The 23858-nt window shown below is 38.5% G+C and overlaps 1 protein-coding gene across 5 annotated transcripts in view; it reads right to left on the bottom strand.

Moving 5' to 3' along the window:
* Positions 1 to 2794: 2794 nt before the first annotated feature.
* Positions 2795 to 23858, bottom strand: part of LOC133874895 (molybdenum cofactor sulfurase) — a 103100-nt gene continuing 82036 nt past the window's right edge. For 2 of the 5 annotated variants that reach the window (XM_062312789.1, XM_062312791.1), the window contains exons 16-22: positions 18326 to 18436; positions 16617 to 16681; positions 8227 to 8378; positions 4757 to 4986; positions 4082 to 4218; positions 3361 to 3471; positions 2798 to 3269 (exon numbers count right to left, since the gene is read on the bottom strand). In XM_062312789.1, coding sequence (XP_062168773.1) covers positions 3159 to 3269; positions 3361 to 3471; positions 4082 to 4218; positions 4757 to 4986; positions 8227 to 8378; positions 16617 to 16681; positions 18326 to 18436 — 917 coding nt within the window. In that variant the 3' untranslated portion in view covers positions 2798 to 3158. Of the gene's footprint in view, positions 3270 to 3360; positions 3472 to 4081; positions 4219 to 4756; positions 4987 to 8226; positions 8379 to 16616; positions 16682 to 18325; positions 18437 to 23858 lie in introns of all 5 variants that reach the window. The other 3 variants (XM_062312790.1, XM_062312794.1, XM_062312793.1) reach the window with 3 other exon arrangements.

Here is a 23858-nt window from a genome sequence, read left to right as displayed (position 1 = left end):
TAAAATTCCATTCAAATTCACTTTAGGCCAATAATATTAATTTCCTAAATATAAAATAATGGCAAATAATAGCACAAGTGCTATAGTAATGGCCTAACGGTGAAGGTGTGGTCAATGAATCATGAGGCAGGTAAGAATTTCCTCAAATCCAGTCTATAAATTTGCCATGTCTCCCTTAGTATATGAAAAGCATATGGTTTTTAAATAGTTATATTAAAATCATATGGTCTATAAATTTATCATATATCCCTTAACATATTAGAAGCACATAATTTTTTTTATTAGTTCTATTTAAAAATCACGCGATTCTCATATGTTCAAAGAATACATAGCAATTTTATAAAGTGGGTTAGATGAAAATTTTCCAACCCACTTGGAAGGAAATTTTTGTCTAGGCGTGGGCGCCCATAAATTGTTTTTTTAGCGGGTCAACAAGGTCGGGTTGGGAGTCAAATGCGAGCTAACATTCCCACGGATCCCAATGGTCCACTTGAGCAAGACTAGCCCAAATAGTTTAGCCCACCTCTCTCTCTCTCTAAAATAAGAATTTGGGCCAGTCCAAATGGGTTGCAAACCCTACCCGTTAGCCCAATAATTTGACTTGAAAAAAAAAAATAATTCTTTCACCCATTGCGGGCCAGGGCTGGCAAAACGGGTACCCGACACGACCCGTTAAGACTCGCGACCCATTTAAGCTAGACCCAGATACGACCCGTTTATGTTAACGGGTCGGGGCTCCAGACACGACACGACACGGCTATTTCACGGGTCACCTAACACGACCTGTGAAACCCATTTAACATAACGGGTCATATCAGGTCGGCATGACCCGTTTAGCATAACGGGTCATATCGGGTCGACACGACCCGTTTAGCATAACGGGTCATATCGGGTCGACACGACCCGTTTAACCCTTTTAAAAATAAAATAAAATTAGGATTCAGTGAATGCTTGTGAAACAGTTAATTCTTGGTGTCCTGCGGCTGATCTCGAAAAGTATTCACTGAATGGGGAATTGCATCCTTCAACAAAGGTTGCCGAGAAACAAAGCAAAAAATCCTCTGTTATGTGCAAGGTTCATGAAGTCTTGCTGCCAATTCTAGCATAATGGGTCGTATGGGTCGACACGACCCGTTTATAAGACAAAAACTATGATCAAGAATCATCAAGCAACAGAACCAAAATCAAACACTCTTCCAACTTCCAAGTACTAAAACCAAAGAGAAAGGAAAGTAAAAACAATGAAACTAGATGAGATTGAAGATGACCGAGAGTTTTTCCTCATTGCTTCAGCTCATCCATTAATTAGTAATTACAAAGCATTTACACTAACAAGTGAAGTTCGAACACATACCGCACGCCCTTGGTGGACTCGCCGGCGCAGGCGTCTCTGCCAAGCCTTCCAAAACCCTAACCCCGATCTAGATTTCCGGCAAAAACCCCCTAATTGGTTTGCAAACTTTGCAAAGATCATCATCTTGCGGCAAAGAGAACCCTAGGCCCACTTCTTGCGCCTGAGACCCAGCCAAGAAACCCGTGATCCGGCAAGTGCCTCGTGTCGACAAGGCCGCCGCCTCCACCGTGGCGGTGGATCTCGGGAACGACAGCGACACACGAGTCCGGTGGTCCACGTCGTCGGCGCCGAGAGGTAGGACCGTAGGAACCCTAGCCCTTCTGAGTTGAATAGGGTTTTCTCGGATCGGAGGGTTTTGGTGGGTGCAACCGTGCGAGTGCTGGGGGTAAAGGGATTGGAGAGTGGAAACTGGAAAGCAGAGGAAAGGGTTTAGGGATTCCGGTGTGAAAGGGAGTGAACTGTGAAGACACTGAAGGGAAGTCGAATGGGGTTAGGGCTTTTAGGGATCGTAGAAAAGGAGTGGGACATCTAATCAGACTAATCCCATTTCTTCTTCTTCTTCTTCTTCTTCTTTTAAATTTTTATAATAATAATAATAATAATAATAATTAAAAAAAAAAAAAAAGGTAATCGTGTCTGGTGAGTCACCCGCGGATGACCCGTGACATGACTCGTTTAACTGAGATAAACGGGTAGACCCGTTTATGACCCAAACCCGTTTAAAGTAGACCCAAATCCGCTAATTTCGTGTCGTGTTCGTGTCGGGTTGTCGTGTCGTGTCAAAATTGCCAGCCCTAATTGCGGCCACCCCTATACCCAACACACGACAACCATCGCTGCCTCGTTATCATCGAACACCACCATGGAGTGCAGCAAGCGATTGCGTAGGGGCCACTGCCTTTCGTGACGAAAGCCACCTCTATTGCAGCGACAATTCACTCCACCGCCCCATATAGATATGCTCCAGCTCCACCATTAAGAAGCATAAATCTACCGCTCCATCGCAATGACCATGAGGCAGCACACGAAACTCATGTAGCTCATATAATGCTTCTGTGCAGTGCGTGCACCGCCGCACCTGCTACAGGGCTACTGTGCACCCACAGTTCTATCGTTGCGCTGAGCTGCTCAAGCAGTGCTGCTGCTACTGCAGCTACGCATGGGTGGTGCTCCTGCTGCAGTACTTCTACATGGATGTTGCGTGTGTAGTGTTGCTGCTAAGTGAGCAATGCTACTGCCGCCGCTGCATGAGCAGCGCTGCTGCCACTGCACGAGCAGCGCTGCTGCCACTGCACGTGGTTCTGCTGCCATGACATTGTTGCCAGTTGCTGTGCGCATGCAGCATTCTATGGCAGGTCGTGCAGTGTGTGGGGTTGTGCAGCAAGTGGTACACAATGATCACAATCAAAAAACAGATGCAGGGCTCGCAAATACAACCGCTAATTTTATTTTTATTTTTTTAAAAAAAACACAATTCTTTATAACCATATTTCCATCAATTTCTTTCATACAGCATCATCAGAAACAAAAAGAATGAAGCTACAAATTTTCAAAGAATCATGTATTATCCCTTTTCTGACTTGCTTAAAGAATGTACGAGTATTTTTTGAATACTTCTGTGGAGGACAAGTAACCTATTTATCCCTTTTCTGATGTTGCAATGCAATTTTCAGTATACCTTGATTCTGAGAGATTTATTAGATCAATTATGGATTAATGTGAATGCTCTTCTAAAGTTCCAGAAACAGATTGCCAACTCCGTTCTCCAGATGGCACAGGCAGTGTTTGTACTGATTCCTCAAAGCTAAAACGAATTTGCATGTATTTCTTGTCCTACTTGAAGCAACGACTCAGGTTCTTGCTCTACTCCATCATCAATCTCATATCTCAGTAGTATCCCAAATAAAATCTTCCCCTGCTTCCATGAAACTTCTAGTGTTATATGCACTCAGAATAGAAATCAGCCAATAAAGAATCAAAATTCAAAGGAGTCTATTTTGGCGGACCTTTGATCTCCTATATGATGCTAAAGTAGCCAAAGGTTCATTTGACTTCTGCACTTGTCCAGCTTTGTGCACAAGATTGATCATCTGGCAACGGTTGCATCCACCCAGCGACTGAGAAAGAAAGCAGAGATGACCCATGAAAAGTTGATCAGGAAAAGTGCACAGATTCTCAGACCTTTCTGTCCTCAAGTATATATGATATTAAATCCAACTATTTTGGCTTCATAAATTTCCAAATATTCAATTAAGAAGTACGGATATACTTGGCAATGAAAGATGTAAATTAACAAAAAACTTTAGTTTCCTATACTCAACGCATCTCAAAACCAATGCAAGAAGATTATTCACATCTCCCAGATTTTCGCCCATACATCAGCTAGGGGGATAACAAAATCCGGACAGAACATTAGCTACAAATAAAATTTTAAAGGGTTTGCATCAATTTGTAATGATGAAGGTAACAAGAACTAGACTGAATTGAATCATTTTGCAGTTATGTATGCAACAGACATTATAGTTGAAAGGGATGCAACTACTTTGTGATGATGTATGAAGCAAGCATTATGGTTATGGAAAATTTTCATTACATCTGTAAAACTGTACAACATCACGAGGCTAAAGTTTTGTTAGTGTCAGGAATTAGCCAAAGCTTGTTGTTCTTTTGTGTTTTGACGCTGAATAGAAGCTGTTATCATTCCCATTCAAAGTTTAATGAACTTACTGTAAATTTGTTATCCCCAATTTTAAGATTTCTCCATCCATCTTCTGCATATGGTTCGCCTCCAGATATGACAAGGTTGGGGCGAAATGTCATTGGACTGGCTTCAACTGGCACTCCAAAAGAACCCTTCTTTACATCTGCTATCATCAATTAATAGTTTGCATACATTTTACAATTCAAAACATTTTCAGAACAAATGATACAAAAGTTGGAATGATAGCCAAAGGGGGAAAAAAAAATCCAGCTATAAGAAAAAATGGCTTGAATCTGTACTATTCTTTTATTTTATTTATTCTAAAGGAACACTATGCCTGATGTTAATCTAGAGCTTGTTTCAATGCATCCAAATATGTTTTTTGGGAAGCCAACTTCTGACTCAAACAAGCCCTCGATTACACACCTCTTGGCTGTGTCCTAACCATAGATCAAGTTACTTAGTATACCTTTAATTTTTAGTAAGCAACTTGACGCTCTATAAAGGTCAAGGTGCAATGATTTTTAAGTGAATGACTAATTCAATATTGCAAAGGGAAGGTCCAAGTTTATACACACCCTCAAGTAATTCCTTAGTATCCTAGATGTAGCAAAAAAGAAAAAATAGCCATTTCCATAAGAACTGAAAATTAACAAATTTCATTTAACTCAAACAAAACTGAATACAGTACGAGAACATACTTGAACTTAATCTGTTATTTAGGTCAGATACGCTCTCCTTGGATATTAATAAGAACTGAGCTTCATTGGAAAAATTCAATCTGCTCTGCCCATCCCTACACATTCCCACACTTCTGCTCTTATTCAAGTAATAACTGGTGGACATCGAACACCGCAACAAACAGCAAGGTTGCCCGACTGCATGGCTAAACCAAATATTGACTTCATTGTTGTAACCCTGGCCTTCATATCTACGCAACAAATAACAATTTGATTGCAACTTTGAGAGTTTAATATGATGAAGATAATGTATAAAGAATAAAAAGCATTTTCTATTTCATTTGATAGTTTGAATATAAAAAGTGATTCTTCCAGAGTTTTGAAAATTGTTATTTTAAACGTGTTAGACATTGTAACATTGTTCATAAAGCAGACTGTCTAAAATTGCTAACTCAAGAAGCCTTTCATCTGCCTAGTACAATCCCAAAAAACATCAGCATTCTTGTAAAAGACTCAAAGTTAATGAGGTCAGGTACATCTAGCAAGATGAACCATTATTAAATTGGCGTCTAAGAAAGAAGGTGAACGCATTTTTTATCTCATGGGAAATAAAACAAACCCTTTCTTGTATAATGTGGTCAAATGTATAAATCGATAATAAAGCACCTCTTGGTTAAAGTAGCTTAAATCTTTATATTTCTCAGAATTGGTAGTTGTGAAGAAGTTTGTAATTAAATGGAAAATGAAAGAAAAATAGATGAGGAAATAGAGAACATGGAAACAAAGATTTTCAAGTGGTTTGGTGATAAATACCTACGTCCACCACTAGGAAAAGCCTGATCGGGCTATATTATTTGATTACTATCACTCCTGCCTACAATCATTCCTAGAAGGTAATTATCCTATAAAAAGTATATACCTAATATGGAATCATATTATATATTCTAACATCCCCTTTCAAACTCAAGGTGAAAGATTTTGAAAACTTGAGTTTCAAAAGAAGGGCGTTTTTTTTTTTAATTTTAATTTTTTTATATTTTTTGCTGATTGGAATCTAATGTGGCAAGCATCAAAAACTGACTATGAGCTCAACCAACAACACCGTTGGATGAAGTTGATAAGATGATGAAAGCGATAACAATCCTGTGTAGTAGCAGCAAAAGGTTCGATGTGAGCTCAACTAGAGCAATAATCAAGTATGATGCGCAGAAGAATCTGATCGTAAACTCGATTTGATAGATGGTGGCTTACGCCCTACAACCCACCTGTACCAGCGATTCTGCCCCGCCCCGCTCTGACCCATGACTTGTGGAAATCACATGCAAAATTGTGGAATCTAATGTGGGCCTTTTTTTGGCTGACCTGCGGGGCGGCTTGTGGAAATTGGTTTCCCGCAAACCCCCACCACTCCGAACATACTAGTATATAACATATCTTTCTGCCTTTATGCCCCCAAAATGAATACCCTAAAAGTTCAGAAACGAAGCATCTCTCCCTACCCAGCCAGCCTGCAACTCTACTCCAATTCTGTTAGTTCATTGATCTTCAAGGCAATATCCATAGATTTCATTAATGGCTCCACAAATGTACTTCAGTCACAGACTGGTACTCTTATTTTATCTTACTCTGTTCCTCTTTGGTACTTCTCTTCTCTTCTGTGCCTGCTCAGAATCTCAGCTTCAAAGCAAACACTTCCATGCTAGAAGAAGGATGTTAGAAGTAAAAAAAGAACACTAGCCGAAGAAGAAGACCACCAGCCTATCAACCAAGATCCAGACCAAGCTTATCAAGCCACCTATCCTCCAAAAACCAAACCAAACTCTTCAAAACTAGTTTGTCCAGCAAAAACCAGACCAAGCTCGCCAAACCCATTTTGTCTTTGTCTAGTAAAAACCAAACCAAGTTCACCAAACCCGCCTCGCCCCATGAGAAACAATATAATTGCAGGTTGCGAATCACGGTTTTCAAACCCGTGACTTGCGGGCCAGGTCTATGAAAAACAGAAAAACAGGCCTGATCTGGTTAGTGCCCACCCCTGTACACAACGGCGGAAAGTTGTCGGAGGTGGGGCCCGAAAGGTGGACGGTGACGGCAGCCGAAGATGGTAGTGGCAAGAAGGTGGCCGAAGGTTGTGGAGGCTAGCAACAGTGGCCGGAGATAGGCTGAAAATTGGGCCAACAACAATAGGCTGATTATGGGCCACAACACACCAAACAACTTGGGCGAAAAATAAGGCCAACTATGGACCAAAGAATAGGGCTGACTTGGGCAAATAAATAGACCAACTTTGGGCCGAATATACCCTATGCCAACAATAGGCTGAATGACTGGGACAACAAACATGGCCAAAATATGGGCTGCATGGGCCAAATATAGGCTGTTTGGGCCTTTCATTTAGGGGTCATATCTGTTTAACCACCTAAACAACTTGTCGTTTAGAACAATTTATTTTGAGATTTGTTTTTTAGCAGTAGCTAAACGACCTATTGTTTAAGGGTCAAATATGTTGACACAACAGAGAAGGATGATGGGTTACCATTGCATGGTGGAGGGTGGCATGGTTGGCACAATCTTCTGGCGGCGCGTGTGAAACCTCCGTTGGGGCTGATTTTTGTGGCATTGTGTAGATTGGTCAATGAGCTTTCGAATGATGTGTTCAAAGATTTATTGGATGCTCAAAAGATAGAGATGCAAGACAAAAAGGATGTTGAACAACGGTGAGAGTCCTGAGAGAGCCGCCGCCGAAAACAAGGGAGGAAACAAAGGTTGGAGTCCACAAGGCCATTTTGGGTCAAAGATTGGCATTAGCTGATGGGTCTGATACTATGAAGAAACTCATAATGAAATGGAAAATAAAGAAAATAGCAAAGGAATAGAGAAAATAGAGACAGGGATTTTCGGGTAGTTCAGTGTTGCACACCTACATCCACCATTAGAGAAGAGCCTGATAGGGATACATTATGCTCTTAATTATTTGATGATATTTACATTACAAATTACTCCAATTTATAGGAGAATTGGGATAGGTGAAGATAAAGATAAGTATGGTAATCAAATCATTGATTTGATTACCGTCCAATTTGATTACAATCAATCCTAAAAGGTAATTATCCAATAAGGAATATATACCTCATATGGAATCATATCATATATTCTAACAAGTTGCAGTGGACCAGATATCAAAAAAGTGACCAAGCTTTTCATGTTGACCCAAGTTTACTCTAAGTTGCCTGACATATCATCGATCCTGATGTGAAGTTTGTTGCCAACTTTTTTTCTTCTCTGATAGTTACATAGCAATGTTATATTCATTGCTGTTGTCATCCTCATTACATCGTTGTTGCACAAGTTATGATCCTTAACCTAAAGATAGTATGCTAGTGCCAATCGATATCCCATTTTCTATCGCTGATAGATTTCATCTTTCTTTGCTAGCCAAGCAAATAAACAAGTAATTAGCAAATATAACTAGCATGTGCATTATATCTCACCTCTGGCCACGAAAACAAATTTCTTCTCCACTACCATTATAAGAGTCTGACTTAAGGTTGATCTGCAGCCTCTCTTTGCAACGTGGTGACTCTACAAATAGTATTCCTTGATGGAGGTCAATATAAGTACTTATAAGGCACATTTCTGGAACCTACAAAACCAAGTCATACAGATAAAAATTGAATTTGAAAAATATCCAAGAATGAATAAAGAGTATCTACTCATTTACATAATCAATACGTCAACCGAAAAATACTCCCACATAACACTTACATACATAATTGAATCATCTATGTTACCTAGAACCTTTCACTTTAACTTCACAGAGCCATGTTGACATGACATGGATAAGAGTATGGCCATTAGATACTGCTAAATTGTATAAAGTCTTTGGAAAACAAACTTCAATCCTGAACACGATATTAAACAAAATGAGACCTTTAATCTAAAACAAGGTCATCAGTGCTTTGCTGATAAGTTGAATCAGCAAAAAAAAGGTCAAGGACAGCCCATCCATGAGCAGAAGTGTAATAGATATGGCATAATAAACATGGCAAAAAAAGAGACAAACTGGTTGAAGGAACAAGTGGACTTTATCATAAATGCAGTATAAGAAATTGGGGAAATATGCCATTTCATTTTGTCGATTCACTAGCCTGCCATGACAAAATAGTGATCAACAATGCAAGAACCTAACCTCCTAATACACTCCTAGCACATACCTACACTATTAGAGGGTAAACACACTTGTTCTCAGCAATTACATTGAAGGCGGTTTAAGCAAGTTAAGAATCAAGGGATCATTGGCTAGTTGGATGATTTTGACATAAGTATTATCCTTACAAACAAGAGTTATAATTCCTATTGAAAGATCACATAAATTTATAACAGTATTGTCAAAGGCGAGCCGGGCGCTTGCCTAGGCACCTTGCCAAGACAATGGTCAAAAAGTTCTGGGCCAGGTACCATTAGTGAGGTATTCACCTTTGACACTTAGCGGAGCACCGTGCAAGAAGTCTTAGGCGCTTGAGGCAAGTGCCACGGTAAAATTTCCTACATTTGCAGCTGGACAAAATAGTTTGATGAGCATTGAATATTGCATTTTCAAGCTCCTTAATTCGTATATGTTAGGCCCTTAGTTTAGTTGTGATATGATGCTTTGCATTGTTTTTATGTAAAGATCATTCTCAAGACCTAACTGAAAAACACAAGTACTTCTTTGGTTTTTAAGCTTCAAAAGCAGCAAAAGCAAAATCCAACATTCTGCAAGGCAAAGGGCTCAAGCACCGCATCTAGCTTAATGAGCTCGAGTGCAATTTACGCTGAACTCGAGCACATTACCCAAAACATCAAGTTCGAGCGCACATCAGGAACCTCGAGCACAGACCTCAATCCACATCCTACGCTAAAGCGCACCTCAGGATGGGCTCGAGCGCAACCTGAGCTTGAGCGCCAATCTAAATGGGATTGGGCGCAGTCGTGCAGCAGAAGCTGACAGCAAGGCAAAATCAGAAAAGGAAAGAAGTTTCACTTCTCCTACTTGGACTAGAAGTCCTAGAAGACCACGAATTGAACTAGAGTTGCTCTTGTACTCTATAAATAGACCTCTAATTCGTGCTTTAAGGGTAAACCATATTACATAGAAGAAATCAATAGGATTAGTGGCTAAGTTTTAGGAGAAAAGTGCTTCAAAGTTCCAGCAACTTCTTGGGATGAAATTCTCCTCAACAAAGGCGATTTCTAGCATCTCCATGAGCGGCTAATTCATCCAAAGGGTATTGATATAGCCCTTTCCAAGTAATTATGGTGTAATTGTGGTTTTCTTTGGGAATTCTATGAACATGAATGATGGTTGTTTAATCTTGAGATTGTTTTTAATGTCTAAATTCGATTTTAATAAACGTTTTATCTTGTCTTAGAAAATTGTTTATTTTTATTGAACTCAACGTTCATATTTTATGTGATTATGTGAACGATGGTTTTACAACGGTTTTAATGGACACGGAATCAAGAGGGTTTGATAGCCATGCCTAGGAGGGATGAATTGTTCTACACCCTAATTAGTTTTAATTTAGGTAAATCAATTTATGTTTGCCGAAAGATGAGTTATTCTTATCCCTTGATTATGTGTCAACTAATTAGGATATTTGACAACCCATGCCTATAAAGGATGAATTGTTCTATACCTTAGTTTAGGTAGAGCATTCATACCTTGCTGAAAGATGAGTTATGCTTATTTCTTAATAAAGAAATTTCTTAACGACATCGTTAAGTGCTTGACAAACACACACGAGTCATATTATTCACGTAAGTAAAATTCTCATGTTAAATGCAATTTACCATTATTATGAGGTTAGTGGTGAAATCAATCTCCTATATCTTTTCCATACTATCTTGCTTTTATGTTTTTATTTAATTTCAATTAAAAACCAAAACCAAGTATTTTTTCTGAATTAGATTAGAGTTAATTTCAATAACTTAGCAACAACCCACAGTCCTTGAGGTTTGACACCCTCACATAGACCATATCCCATAAAGATTCATTCTATTGCGAATGGTTTATTTTATTATTGGTACGCTCACGACCACATCATAGTCCCCTTAAAGAAATGGTTGTTTAGACTTCAATAGGAGGACAATTTCGTTCACTTGTTTCTTTTGTTTTGTCTTAAGTAATAGAAAAGGCTTGGGGCAGCAAAATAAACAAAGGTATATCAGAAAGCGGGGTTGGATGGGTCCGATCAAATAAGTGAAAGGCAGAAAACAATTAGCCAAAAAATCGTATCAAAGACTGAAGCTTCAGGAGCCCATCTTGTTGGGACCACACAACCAGGAAACTACCTCTTGTTTTTTTCTTTTTCTTCTTTCAGTTTTTTAGTCTCTCTCCCTCTCTCCGCACCAAGAACACAGAACAACTGATCTTTCATTTTTTTAGGGACATCCATATCTCTCTCTTTGCTCTAAAAGAATTTTTACTTTTGTTTTCTTTTTTCAGTTATACTTAAGACTCTCTATCCATTGCAAATACTTTCTCTCTACCCCCCTAAATCTTTTCTTTTTCGACTTCAAAATCTTCTGGTACAAGTTAATGGCATTTATTTTCAAAATCTTTTGTTCTGTTAGGTAAATGGTTTTGGTGCTATGGGCTCGAGAGAAAGGCTTGGTAGAGAGTGGTGGTGGATTCTAAATATGAGAGTTCATGGGGCGTATGAGGTGGTGTTCTAGTGAGCTAGTTGGGGCGAATGTGGTAGGGTTATGGAAGAATATTAGGAGGGGTTGGAGAGAAGTTTCCAAGTCATTCCAGATTTGAGGTGGGAGATGACTCCAAGGTTAGAATTTTGGCATGATCTATGGTGTGGGGATATGGCCCTTAAGGAAACCTTTCTAGATTTATTTGGTATTGCTTGCGCAAAGAATGCTTCTGTTGCGGCTCACTTGAAACTTTCTGGAGGTTCCATTTAGTGGAATGTGAGCTTTGCTAGAGCGACTCATAATTGAGAGGTGGATATCTTTGCACAGTTCCTTAGGGTGTTGTATTTAGTGAGATTGAGACGGGAAGTTGAGGACAAACTGTAGTGGGTCCCTTCCAAAAGAGGTTTGTTTAGTGTTAAATCAATTTACAGTGTCATGGGTTATAATGATGGCTTCTATTTCCCTTGGAAGAGCGTTTGGCGGACTTAGGAAGATGGCATTTTTTGCTTGGTCGGAGGCCATAGAAAAGATCCTTACTATGGACAATCTCCAAAAGCGGCGCGTAATTGTGGTCGATAGGTGTTGCATGTGTAAAAAAAATGAGGAGTTCGTGAACTAACTTCTTCTCCATTGTAAGGTTGTTTGTGCCATTTGAAATGTTTTCTTCAATCGATTTGGGCTATCTTACGTTATGCCTAAATGAGTAGTCGACTTGTATGCATGTTGGTAGACAGCCTGCAACACTCAAAGTGCTGCTGTGTAGAAGATGGTGCTTTCGTGCCTTTTGTGGTGTCTATGGAGGAAAATGAAATACATAAGTTATAAGGACTGTGAAAGAATTTTGGAGGAAATTAAGTCTTTATTTTTCACCTATATCTTTGGACAATTGTTTTCGTTTCTCCTTTGGTGATTAGTTATCATTGTTTTTTTGTTCTTTTGCTCCTACTAGCTAAGTAGTTTCTCTTGAATACTCTTTGTATACCTGGGGGCACCTTACGTTTTTAATGATATCTCGATTACTTGTTTAAAAAAAAATTTCCATGGAAATTTCGGTCCTTTTCATAGTCTAAAACATATATAAATTATAAATAACTTATTTTTTCTACTTCAATTAAAATGGAAATCTTTTACTTAAAAAATATTTGTTTTGTTATTCTGTTTTGTTAGAATAGTAGTTTAATCTTATTTGACCGTTTTAGCAATCTATCTTGTTTAGAAGTTGTGACAAAACGTATCTTGTTGATAGACATTTTGTTAATCTTGAAGTATAATCTCGAGGCAAGTTTGAAAAGAGCTTTAATGCTACTTTTGTCTCTTTGATTCCTAAGAAGACTAGTGCCATGGATGTGAGAGATTTTCGCCCTATTAGTTTGGTAGGGGGGATTTACAAGATTATTTCAAAGGTCCTTGGGCAAGATTATCTCCAACACTCAGAATGCGTTTATTGGTGGTCGACAAATATTAGACTCTGTGCTTATTGCAAATGAATGTGTGGATAGTCAAATTCGATCAGGGGACCCTGGGCTGTTGTGTAAGTTGGATTTGGATAAGGCTTATGATCATGTGAATTGGGATTTTTTGCTATATTTGTTGCAACGTTGTGGTTTTGGGGAAAAATGGAGGGCTTGGATATGTTTTTGTATTTCTACGGTGAGATTTTCTATTCTTGTGAATGGAACCCCGTCGGGTTTTCTTAAAAGCTCTCGTGGTTTGCGACAAGGAGATCCTCTTTCTCCATTTTTGTTTGTCGTGGTTATGGAGGCTTTGAGCCGGATGTTGATTGCCGCCTTGGATTAGGGCAATTTGACAGGGTTTTCAGTGGGATCCAGGGAGTCCGAGTCTTTAGTCGTGAATCATTTACTGTTCGCTGATGGCACGTTGATTTTTTGTGGTGTGCAAGAAGAACAGATTCGACATCTGAGGTGTATTTTTCTATGCTTTGAGGCAGTTTCGGGCTTAAGGATTAACTTAGGAAAATTAGAAGTTGTTCCTATTGGTGCGGTAGAGGATGTCGATAGGTTGGCTCACCTACTTGGATGTCGGGTCGCTTCTTTGCCTTGACATACTTGGGTTTGCCATTGGGAGCTTCTTACAAATCCGTGTCCATTTGGAATGGTGTTGTTGAGAAAATGGAAAGGAGGTTGGCTGGATGAAAGCGTATGTATTTGTCTAAGGGTGGGCAGCTGACTCTTATTAAAAGTACGCTCTCCAATCTTCCTACATATGTCTTGTTGCTATTTCCTATTCCAGTGAGGGTGGCTAATCGTCTTGATAACATTCATAAGGCTTTTCTTTGGGGTGGTATTGGAGATGAGGCCAAATTTCATTTAGTGAAATGGAACAGGATTTGTACTCCTTTGCATTCAGATGGGTTGGGAGTTCATAACTTCATCCAGTTTAATCAAGCTCTTCTGGCTAAATGGTTGTGGAGATATGGTAGGGAGAGAGAGGTTTTATGGAGATTGGTGATTGACGCAAAATTTGAGAGCCTAAAGGGTGGGTGGTGTTCGAAAGAGGTGTCGGGTTCCTATGGAGTGGGTGTGTGGAAACATATTAGGAGGGGATGGGAGAAGTTTTATAATTTTGTTCGTTTTGAGGTGGCGGATGGGTCACTTATTAGTTTCTGACATGATTGGTGGTGTGGGGATAGTTCTTTGAAGCAGTGCTTTCCAATTTTGTCTAGTATTGCGAGGAATAAAGATGCGATGGTGGATGATAACTTGGTCATTCATAACGGAGTTATTCAATGGAATGTTCTTTTTACGAGGCAAATCCAGGATTGGGAGATAGAGATGGTTCTTTCTTTCTTCGATCGGATTTACTCCTCTTAAGTTCGATATGGAGAGGGCGACAGGTTAGTTTGGAACCCTTCTAAAAAGGGTTTTTCTGAGGTGAGCTCCTATTATGAAGTACTGATTAGAAGAAATGGCCCATCTTTTCTGTGGAAGAGTATTTGGCGTGTTAAGGCTCTGACTAGGGTGGCTTGTTTTTGTATGGTCAGCAGCTTTGGGTAAAATTTTGACGCATGATATCTTGCATAAGAGGAATGCCGTAGTGATTGAGTGGTGTTGCATGTGTAAGAAGAATGAGGAGTCTATTGATCATTTGTTGCTTCACTGCGAAGTCGCTCATGATCTTTGAAATTACATCCTTGTCCTATTTGGGGTAGAGTGGGTGATACCACGAACGGTGTTAGAGTTGTTGACTAGTTGGGGTGCGTCGGTTGGGTATGGTCGTGATAAAGAAGCTTGGCGGGAACGGAATGCGCGGCTCTTTGAAGATGTAGAGACATCAATGGTGGAGTTAAGGAAGCGTTTGCTTAATATGTTGTATATTTGGATAGCGCCCCATCATTGCTTGAATGCTTTTACTTTTATACTTTTTAAATTTATTCTCCTCTCGTCTCATTCAGGGGCTCTCTTGTATACTTCCCGTGTATAAGGGTTGCGCCCCTCTACGCTTTTAATGAACTGAGTTACAATTACTTATCAAAAAAAAAAAAAAAGTTGTGACAAAACGTATCTTGTTGATAGACATTTTGTTAATCTTGAAGTATAATCTCCTCTATAAATAATAAACGAAAGTGTGGTATCCTATGTGAAAATTAACCCACCATTTATTTTTTCAACATGGTATCAGAGCACGTTGGAGCAGGATCCACCAACAAAGAAGAAGCAGGTGGTATCGGTTTATCACAACGAAAGTATACTTTAGACCTTATGCAAGATACAAGATTCTTGGAGTCCAAACCAGTTGATAAGGCAATGGATCCAAATCAAAAACTAATGATTAATCAAGGAGAGCCTCTTGAGCATCCAAAAATGCATAGAAGAATGGTCGCAAAGTTGAACTATCTTCCCACTAGTCCGGATATTACTTTTGCAATGTGTGGTTAGTCAATTTCTTGAAAAGCCAAGAATGCCCAATTGGGTTGCAGTTCAACGTATTCTTAGATATCTAAAAGGATCACCAAGACGTGAATTATCATATAAAGCTAATGGACACTCATGTATTGGGGGTTATACTAATGTAGATTGGGCTTGCTCATCCTCAGATAGAAGGTTTGCCACAAGTTACTTGTACCTTTCTAGGAGGTAATTTAGCGACGTGGAAAAGCAAGAAGCAAATAGTGGTTGCCAAGTCTAGTGCAGAAGCTGAATACTGAGTAGTCTAACACTACTTGTGAGCTTATTTTTCTTTTGATGAATACTTGTGAGCCTATTAGTTAAGAAACTTTCTTCAAGAAATCGGTTTTAAAGTAGGAACACCTATGACACAGATTTGTGATAATCAGGGAGCAATCAACATAGCCACTAGTTCACTTTTCCATGAACATACTAAGCATATTGAAGTGGACTGTCATTTTGTTTGTGACAAGTTAGTCAATGAAGAGACCATTAGAAAATCAGAAGATCAAATGGCAAATTTATTCACCAAAGCTCTTGGTCACGGACGAGTTGCATATATTGTTTAGTAGTTTAATCTTATCTGGCTGGTTTAGTAGTCTATACTGGTTAGGAGTTGTTATAAAATGTATCTTGTTGATAGACTTTGCGTTACTCTTGAAGTGGAATCTCCTCTATAAATAATAAATGAAAGTGTGAGTATCCTATGTGAAAATTAACCCCCCTTTCGTTTCTCAACATCTTTAAAAAAGTAAAAAGTCGTTTAACTTTATCAAAATATCTTAGCACCCAAATATTATTTTCTTTTAAAAAATATGTATCAAAATACCCTTTTTTTTTTGTTTTTGTTTTTTTTTTTTTGGTTTTTTGTCTTTTGCTTTTGCTTTTGTTTTTGTTTTTTGTTTTTGGTTTTTGGTTTTTGGTTTTTTGTTTTTTGGTTTTTTGTTTTTTGTTTTTTGTTTTTTGGTTTTTATTTTTATTTATTTATGTTTATTTATTTATTTTTATCTGTCTTGTTCCATTGACATTTTTAAAATTATTATAAAGACAGTTCATTGTTTGTCAGAAAAATAATTTCCTATTTATGTGGTAATTTGAGTCCTACGTTTACATATCTTATTATTTTTTTTTTTGATAAGAAATCACCTAAGTGATCGCCTTTTTAGCATGTAATGCCTCAGACAACACAAGGACTTGGCACCTGGAGGTTGCCATTCGCCTTTGACAACACTGCTTTAAGACCAACACTACTATCTACATAACAATTTACCCATTTAAAGAAAAAAGTTCACCTTCTTCTGTGTAAGAATTTCACCAGTTAAGCTTTTAAGAAGCCACTCACGATCATATCCCAGACCTGCTCAAAATTCACAAATATATAACGTAAAATATTGCTCAAATCAATGACATGGTAATTCATTAACACTCGGGGACATCAAAACCATAGTGCTCATTACCAATCATGACATGTAGAAACATGATAAAAATGCGTTGATACAATGAATCCTAAAAAAATAGAATACAGATATGGTTAGAATATGAATCATGCATGACATCTTGTTTATTCATTGAAAAAGAGCATCATTCACCCAGAAAGGGTCAAATCCATGTCATAAACCCTTACAATGTCCATCCTTGCTTATGTTCATAGTCTACACTTTATAATGTCATATATACCAAGGCTTAAGGTGTGCCTGTTACATGTTTAAAAAAGGAAGAGAAAAATAGCATTTTGGATTCTCAAATACATTTAATAACCTATCAAATATGTACCAGAGTATATCCGAGATGTATACCTGCTACTCAGATCTCAAACAACAAAAAGCAATGACAAAAGAATCTAATCTCCTGTATCTCAACCATAGAAATACACTAGTGTAGGTGAAATGCACGTAACATGGTCAGGTGAAACACAACCTGTTAAAGTATGGGAAGAGATCGCTGACCTAATAATTGGATAATCATTCAATTTAAAATGAGATCAATATGGTCTTAAAAATCTGCTAGCACTTTGTTATATTACTACTCTATTCCATTCTTATTAGGTCAAAGGCTAGGCCACTTTGGAACTCAAAATCTTTCGAAGAGTTTGCAGAGCCATCCTATAAGGCTATATCTCTCACTTCTAATATTGTTACTCTCACGGAGGAGGAGGAGGTTGAGGAAGGTATAGTGCAGTTCTATGAGGACTCGTATAATCAACCAGAAGAGTGGAAACCAAACTGGAATCCAACTCTCTTCTATTGATTCTGAATGCAGTGGCTGGTTGGAGAGGCCATTGGATAAACATGGTGTTTGGGGGGCACTGAAAGAAATGAATGGGGAAAAAGCTCGTCAGGATGGTTTCCATACAAGATTCTCCAATCTTTGTAGGAGAGTGGTGTGAGAGGAGGTTATGAGCTATAACAGTATACCTATCTCACATCTCATCAGAAACAATGACAAGAAAAGAAGGTTCAAAACCAGCAACAAAAGAATGTATACTGCAATTATAAATGCGCAATATTTATTTTCCAGCAAAATATTTAAAATACAGAATCACAGAGAGATTATACTGCATGATTTCAATCAATTCGCAAGGTAAAGCTTCATGAGCATTGGGAGCTTTCACTGTCAGAACCGACAAACTGCACAGTGATTTGAATAATTGATATATAATTGGAAATAAAATCATATCATCATTGATATAATATTTGACATTTCACCTAACAATATGCATTAGTAAAACATGGTATTATCCCCAACAAACTAATGATGTTATATGCTCATCCAAGCATACAAAAATGTAATGTGTACATGACTTTGGATAATGCTGGCATTTATGGTGCTGACAGAGTCACTCAAGAGTATTACCAAAAGGACGCAAACATTTATAAAATGGCTACCATACTATGACAAAAGGAACAAGTGCACAGCCCTGTCAACAAACCGAGAATTACTAGAATTTAATGAGTGATGACTCATAATTCATCAAACCAAGACCAATTACAATGTCTAATACCAGTATTACTCAGAGGCCAACTTTCTGTACTGAATCCTGCACATGATTTTATTGGGTAGATGGTAATGGAGTTAAGGTAGAAACTACCAGCCAAGAGTCTGCTTCCAAGACCTGCAGTTTATTAACAGTTCAGATGCCAGATACAACAGAAAATGCATTATGTAAAGTGATGTTTCTGTCTAGCACAAGCACCATTGAGAGTACAAAATAATGCTGCATGGTTGCCTACTTTTAGTTTTACCACGGAAACTAAGCACCAGTTACGAGCAGAAGAATTGAGAAGTAAGATGATGAGAAGGAATCAACAGTGCAAACATGATAACAGCACAAACAAGTGACAACAAAGAAGAAGATTTCATTATATAAAAACTAAAATAGAATGAATCAGGACACAACCAAAGTTGTAATCCCTCCTTCCCACAATATTATTCCCTTCTTTCCCAAAATAGATGTCCCAGCTGCAAGGTCAAATTTTGAATTTTATATTTTCTAAACTTTTACCATTTCAAAGGAAAATTTTGAGACCCTTTTATAAACAAATCACTGAATAAGTTTTCAATTTTTGAGGGCTAGTTTTCTCACTTTTACTCCAAAGGAATGTGAATTAAATGCAAGATCTTTTCAAAAGTTGGAATCCCAAATTGAATTTGTTGAAGATGGAAACTTATGATATGCTGATATGTGTTACGGACCTCCGTAACAAGGGATGAACAATGGTAAATTGGATAGTAGGTGTGTGTGAATAGTGTGATAGTAGGGTATTCGAGGTACCCTGGGCCTCCTAATGTTACGATTATTTGAGGAGCCCTAAAAAACTCCCAAGCAACTACAAGAGTTGTCTAATAATTTTCTTCTTTATATTATTTCATTCTTCAATACCCTATTTATAGGGTTACAAAGCTGAAAATACGGAAATGATAAATAAATAAATATTACTAAACCTAATGGGATAATTAATTCCCTTATTTCCTTCCTAATAGAAAACCTAACATAATGGGATATAATTCCCTTAAATTAGGGATTCTTGCTTTATGAGCAAGAATCCAAATCCCTAAATATATTTTATTTGGTCATTGAGGCATAATATATAATTCCATGAATGCCCTTCTCACATAACCCTAGCCCCTAGGTACATAACAATATGATTCTCCATGATTTGATTGCTTGATTTTATTCCTATATGTGATCTGCAAAAAGTATCTTTCCATAATAGTTTCTAGTACTTTTCAATTTAAACAAATGTAAGAGCATCCCTAGTGAGCTCTCCATTTCAAATTTTTCACCACAATTTGGTGAAAAACTCAAAAAAATCTACTTCAACAAACTCTATAATTTCTCTATTTTGGCTATTGTCAGAATTTAACTCCAAATTTGGCTCACAAATTTCAAGAGTAATTGGATATTTAATCATTTCTCTCTCATTTACTTCACTTTTCACTTTTCCCCTCTCCTCATTTGTTAGGAGTGGTCCCTTAAAACCAATAAAAAATTAATATCTAGTTGAAATAGAGAAATATTTAGAGAGTTTGATGTAGGAAGTTTGTTAAAAGTAGTGGTTAAAATAACAAAAGTAGATTTTTTAACTAAAATTTGGAGAAAATTTTTGAGAGCTCACTAAGGATTCTCTAAGCATATGAAGTATCATCGAAGAACAAGTCAATATTCTTTTCTTCTTCTTTCAACTTGGGATCAGAGCACATTTGGTCCCTACAAAAAAAAAAAAAAAAATCAAATTTTTAGCTTTTTCGTTTTGTGTCTGTCCTGCTCAGATTGGTGATTTTAAAACTACGCTCAGTCTGCGCTTGTTGCCACAGCAGACTCACGTTCAAGATCCTTTGGGAAAGTCTAAAACGTTTCGGGCGAGTCTTTCCCGCCAGCACACCTGTGCCGATCGAAACTCTTCATTCTCGATCAGTGTGGTTGCGTGAAGGATCTATGTGGGCGAGGAACAACTGCACAGCCCTGTCAACTATATCGTCTGGTCCAAACCCAAACAATAGGTCGTTCAGCTATAGGCAAACAACAAGTCTCCCTAAAAGACAGGTCGTTTAGAGCAAGCAAAAAAAAAAAGAAAAAAGAAAAAGAAAATGAAGAAAAAATGCTGCTGAATTTTTGTTTCTTATAGACTATCTTATGCATGTTGCCAAGTTTATTTTTAAATATTTTGTTGAGTCCCGTTTTTGTGTAGTGGAACAATTATACTTGGTGTCTGATTTAAAATTGTCAAAGATAAATCAGATCTCAGATACTCACAAAAAGGGGTAGAGGGTTAGGTGATCTCCCATAGTGAAAATCTCACTCTCTAAATCACAATTGTGAAATTGGACGGGCTCAACTATCTTGTTTGGTCATAGTCTTCTCTTTCATATATTAAGAGTAGAGGAAAAATGGGATAATTGAATGGTAAAATCAAAGAACCAAAATTAGACAACACTGCGTATGACAAATGTGAAGCAGAAAATTCTACCATTAGGTCATAGTTGTTGCATTCAATGCAACGAAAGATTAGTCAGGCATAATTGTTTCTCAGTACGGTAAAGAAATTTGGGAAGTAGCAGCTCAAACCTATTCCAAAATTGGGAATGCAGCACAAATCTACGAATTAAAATGTCAGACTCATGGAACGACTCAAGAAGAGTGGTCTGTTGCAACCGATTTTCACTGGACTCGTGAATTCTCGTAGGAACTGGATCAATGCCAAAACTTCTAGACTGCATATGTTGCTGATGCTATGAAAATTTAGAAAATTATTGAAGAAGGTCGTAACTATGAATTTCTTGTAGGATTGAACACTAAATATGATTAAGTGCTTATTGTTAATGAATGCCTGGATAGTCCAATTAGATCAGGGAATTTGGGGTGTTGTGGAAGCTAGATCTGGACAAGGCGTATGATCATGTCAATTGGGAACTTTGCTCTATTTGCTTCAGCGTTGTAGTTTTGGGGAGAAATGGCTGGCTTGAATAGAGTATTGTATTTCTACGGTGAGATTTTCTATACTTGTGAATGGAACACCATCTGACTTTTTTAATAGTTCTCGTAGGTTGCGATAGGTGGATCCACTTTCACCTTTCTTATTTGTGGTGGTTATAGAGGCTTTGAGTCGGATGCTAATTGAGGTAATGGATCAAAGTCTCTTGACAGGGTTCTCAGTGGGGTCCAGGGATAATGATGCTTTAGTAGTGAATCATTTATTGTTGCTGATGACACACTGATTTTTTGTGGTGCACAGTCAGAACAAATTCGACATATGCTATATATCTTCCTATGCTTTGAGGCAGCTTCAGGGTTGCAGATGAACTTAGGAAAATCAGAAATTGTTCCTATAGGCAACGTGGAAGATGTCAAAGATTTTGCTCAACTCCTTGGATGTCAGGTCGCTTCATTGCCAATGACATATTTGGGTTTGCAGTTGGGTGCTTCTTATAAGGCCACCTCTATTTGTTTTCTTTGATAAGGAATAAACCAATCCTATTAAAAATGTAAGACGCCCCTTAGTACACTGGATTACAGAAAAGGAAATGCTTAACTTGAGAAACAAACTAGAAAATCATTTAAATTAAAAGATAAGGGGGACACAAGCCGTAGTCCAAAGCTATAAAATGTGATAAAAAGAGGATGAAATCTTCTCTAAGGTCTTCTCCAAATCCTCAAAGCGCCGATTATTTCTTTCCCTCCATAAGCATCAAAAGAGGCAAGTACGCCTCATTTTCCACACTGTAGCAATCCTTGGCCTACCCAACAACCACCAGCAAGCAAGTAGATCGATAACCCGTCAAGGCATAACCCAAGACATCCCAAAGAGACTGAAAAGAGTATTCGACAAAACAGAAGGCACATCACAATGGAGAAAAAGATGGTCCATGGACTCCTCAGCCTTCTTACACATGCAAAATTTGTTTATCATGATAACATGCGCTTCCTAAGATTGGCCAAGGTTAGGATCTTTCCAAGAGTCACCGACCACCAAAAAAAGGCAGCCTGAAGGAGCTTTGGTTAGCCACACACACTTCCAAGGAAAGCGAGTACCTTCAGAACAAGCCAAGGAGTGGAAGAAAGACTTGACCTTGAATAAGCCTTTTTAAGAAGTGACCCACCAAAGCTTGTCTTCACATCCTCTTCTAACTATAACTGAATGCAACACCTAGAAGAAAGAAGCAAAAACATCTACCTCCCAATCATAGGCCTCTCTAGCAAAGCTCACGTTTCACTGGTTGGAACAGCCCAAGAACTCCAAATTATTCTCAACAGAGGCGTCCTTCGCAGAGGCTATATCAAAACAGCTAGTAAAAGCTACCTTGAGAGTCGTATCCCCACACCACAATTCATGCCAAAAGCTAATCCTGGTCCCATTCCCCACTTCAAATCTAGTGTAGTCTGAGAAAGTCTCCCAACCTTTTCTAACATTCTTCCACAACCCCACCCTAAAGGCTCTTGCGGGCTCAAGGGAGCATCACACGCCCCGTAAACTGCCATATTTAGAGTCCACCACAATTCTCCACCAAGCATCTCTCTCAATTCCATAGCACCACAATCATTTACCTAAAAGAGCGCGGTTGAACATCCTCAAGTTACGGATACCCAACCCTCCCTCAGAGATCGGAGAGCAAACCTTAGCCCAACTAACTAGGTGAAATTTAAATTCTTCACCTATCCCTCTCCATAAAAAGTCTCATTGAAGCTTTTCAATACGATTAGCCACACTAACAGGGATGGGGAAGAGGGACAATAAGTACGTAGGTAGGTTGGGAAGTGTGCTGGTGACCCTGCAACCCTTGGACAAATACATCATTTTCCAACTAACCAACCGGCGTTCCAGCTTTTCCACAATGCCATCCCAAATAGACTTTGCCTTGAAAGAAGCCCCTAGCGGAATACCAAGATACTTCAAGGACAGAGAGGAAGTCCCACAACCCAAGATGCCAACCAACTCATCCACGTTATCCACATTAGCCACAGGAACCAAAACAAACTTGGCCAGAGTAACCTTTAAACCAGAAATAGCTTCAAAAAACAAAAGTAGAACACAGAGATAGCGAAGATGATTAGGGTTGACCTCACAAAAATCCAAAGTATCATCCACGAACAACTAGTGTGAGATATTTACGGGAAGAGGCCTAGATCGCACAAAGAAGCCTAAGAGAAGACCTCTATCAACAGTAGCAGTAATCATTTTGCTCAAAGCCTCCACGACTATTACAAAAAGAAAAGGAGACAGAGGATCGCCTTGCCTCAACCCACGAGAGCTACTGAAAAAACCAACTAGAGAGCCATTTACCAAGACGAAGAAACGAACTGAAGAAATGCAATGCGCTAACCAAGAACACCATTTCTCTCCAAAACCACATCTCCTCAACATGTACAAAAGGAATTTCCAGTTGATGTGGTCAAAAGCCTTCTCAATATCCAGCTTGCAAAGCAACCGAGGTTCGCCAGACTTGATACGACTGTCCAAACATTCACTAGCAATGAGGACCAAATCTAGAATTTGGAATTGGAACAGGATCTGTACTTCAATAAAATCAGAGGTGAG

The sequence above is a fragment of the Alnus glutinosa genome, chromosome 8 (genome assembly GCF_958979055.1).
Source record: "Alnus glutinosa chromosome 8, dhAlnGlut1.1, whole genome shotgun sequence".
Lineage (NCBI taxonomy): Eukaryota > Viridiplantae > Streptophyta > Magnoliopsida > Fagales > Betulaceae > Alnus > Alnus glutinosa.
This window is presented reverse-complemented; position numbering and strand designations above follow the sequence as displayed.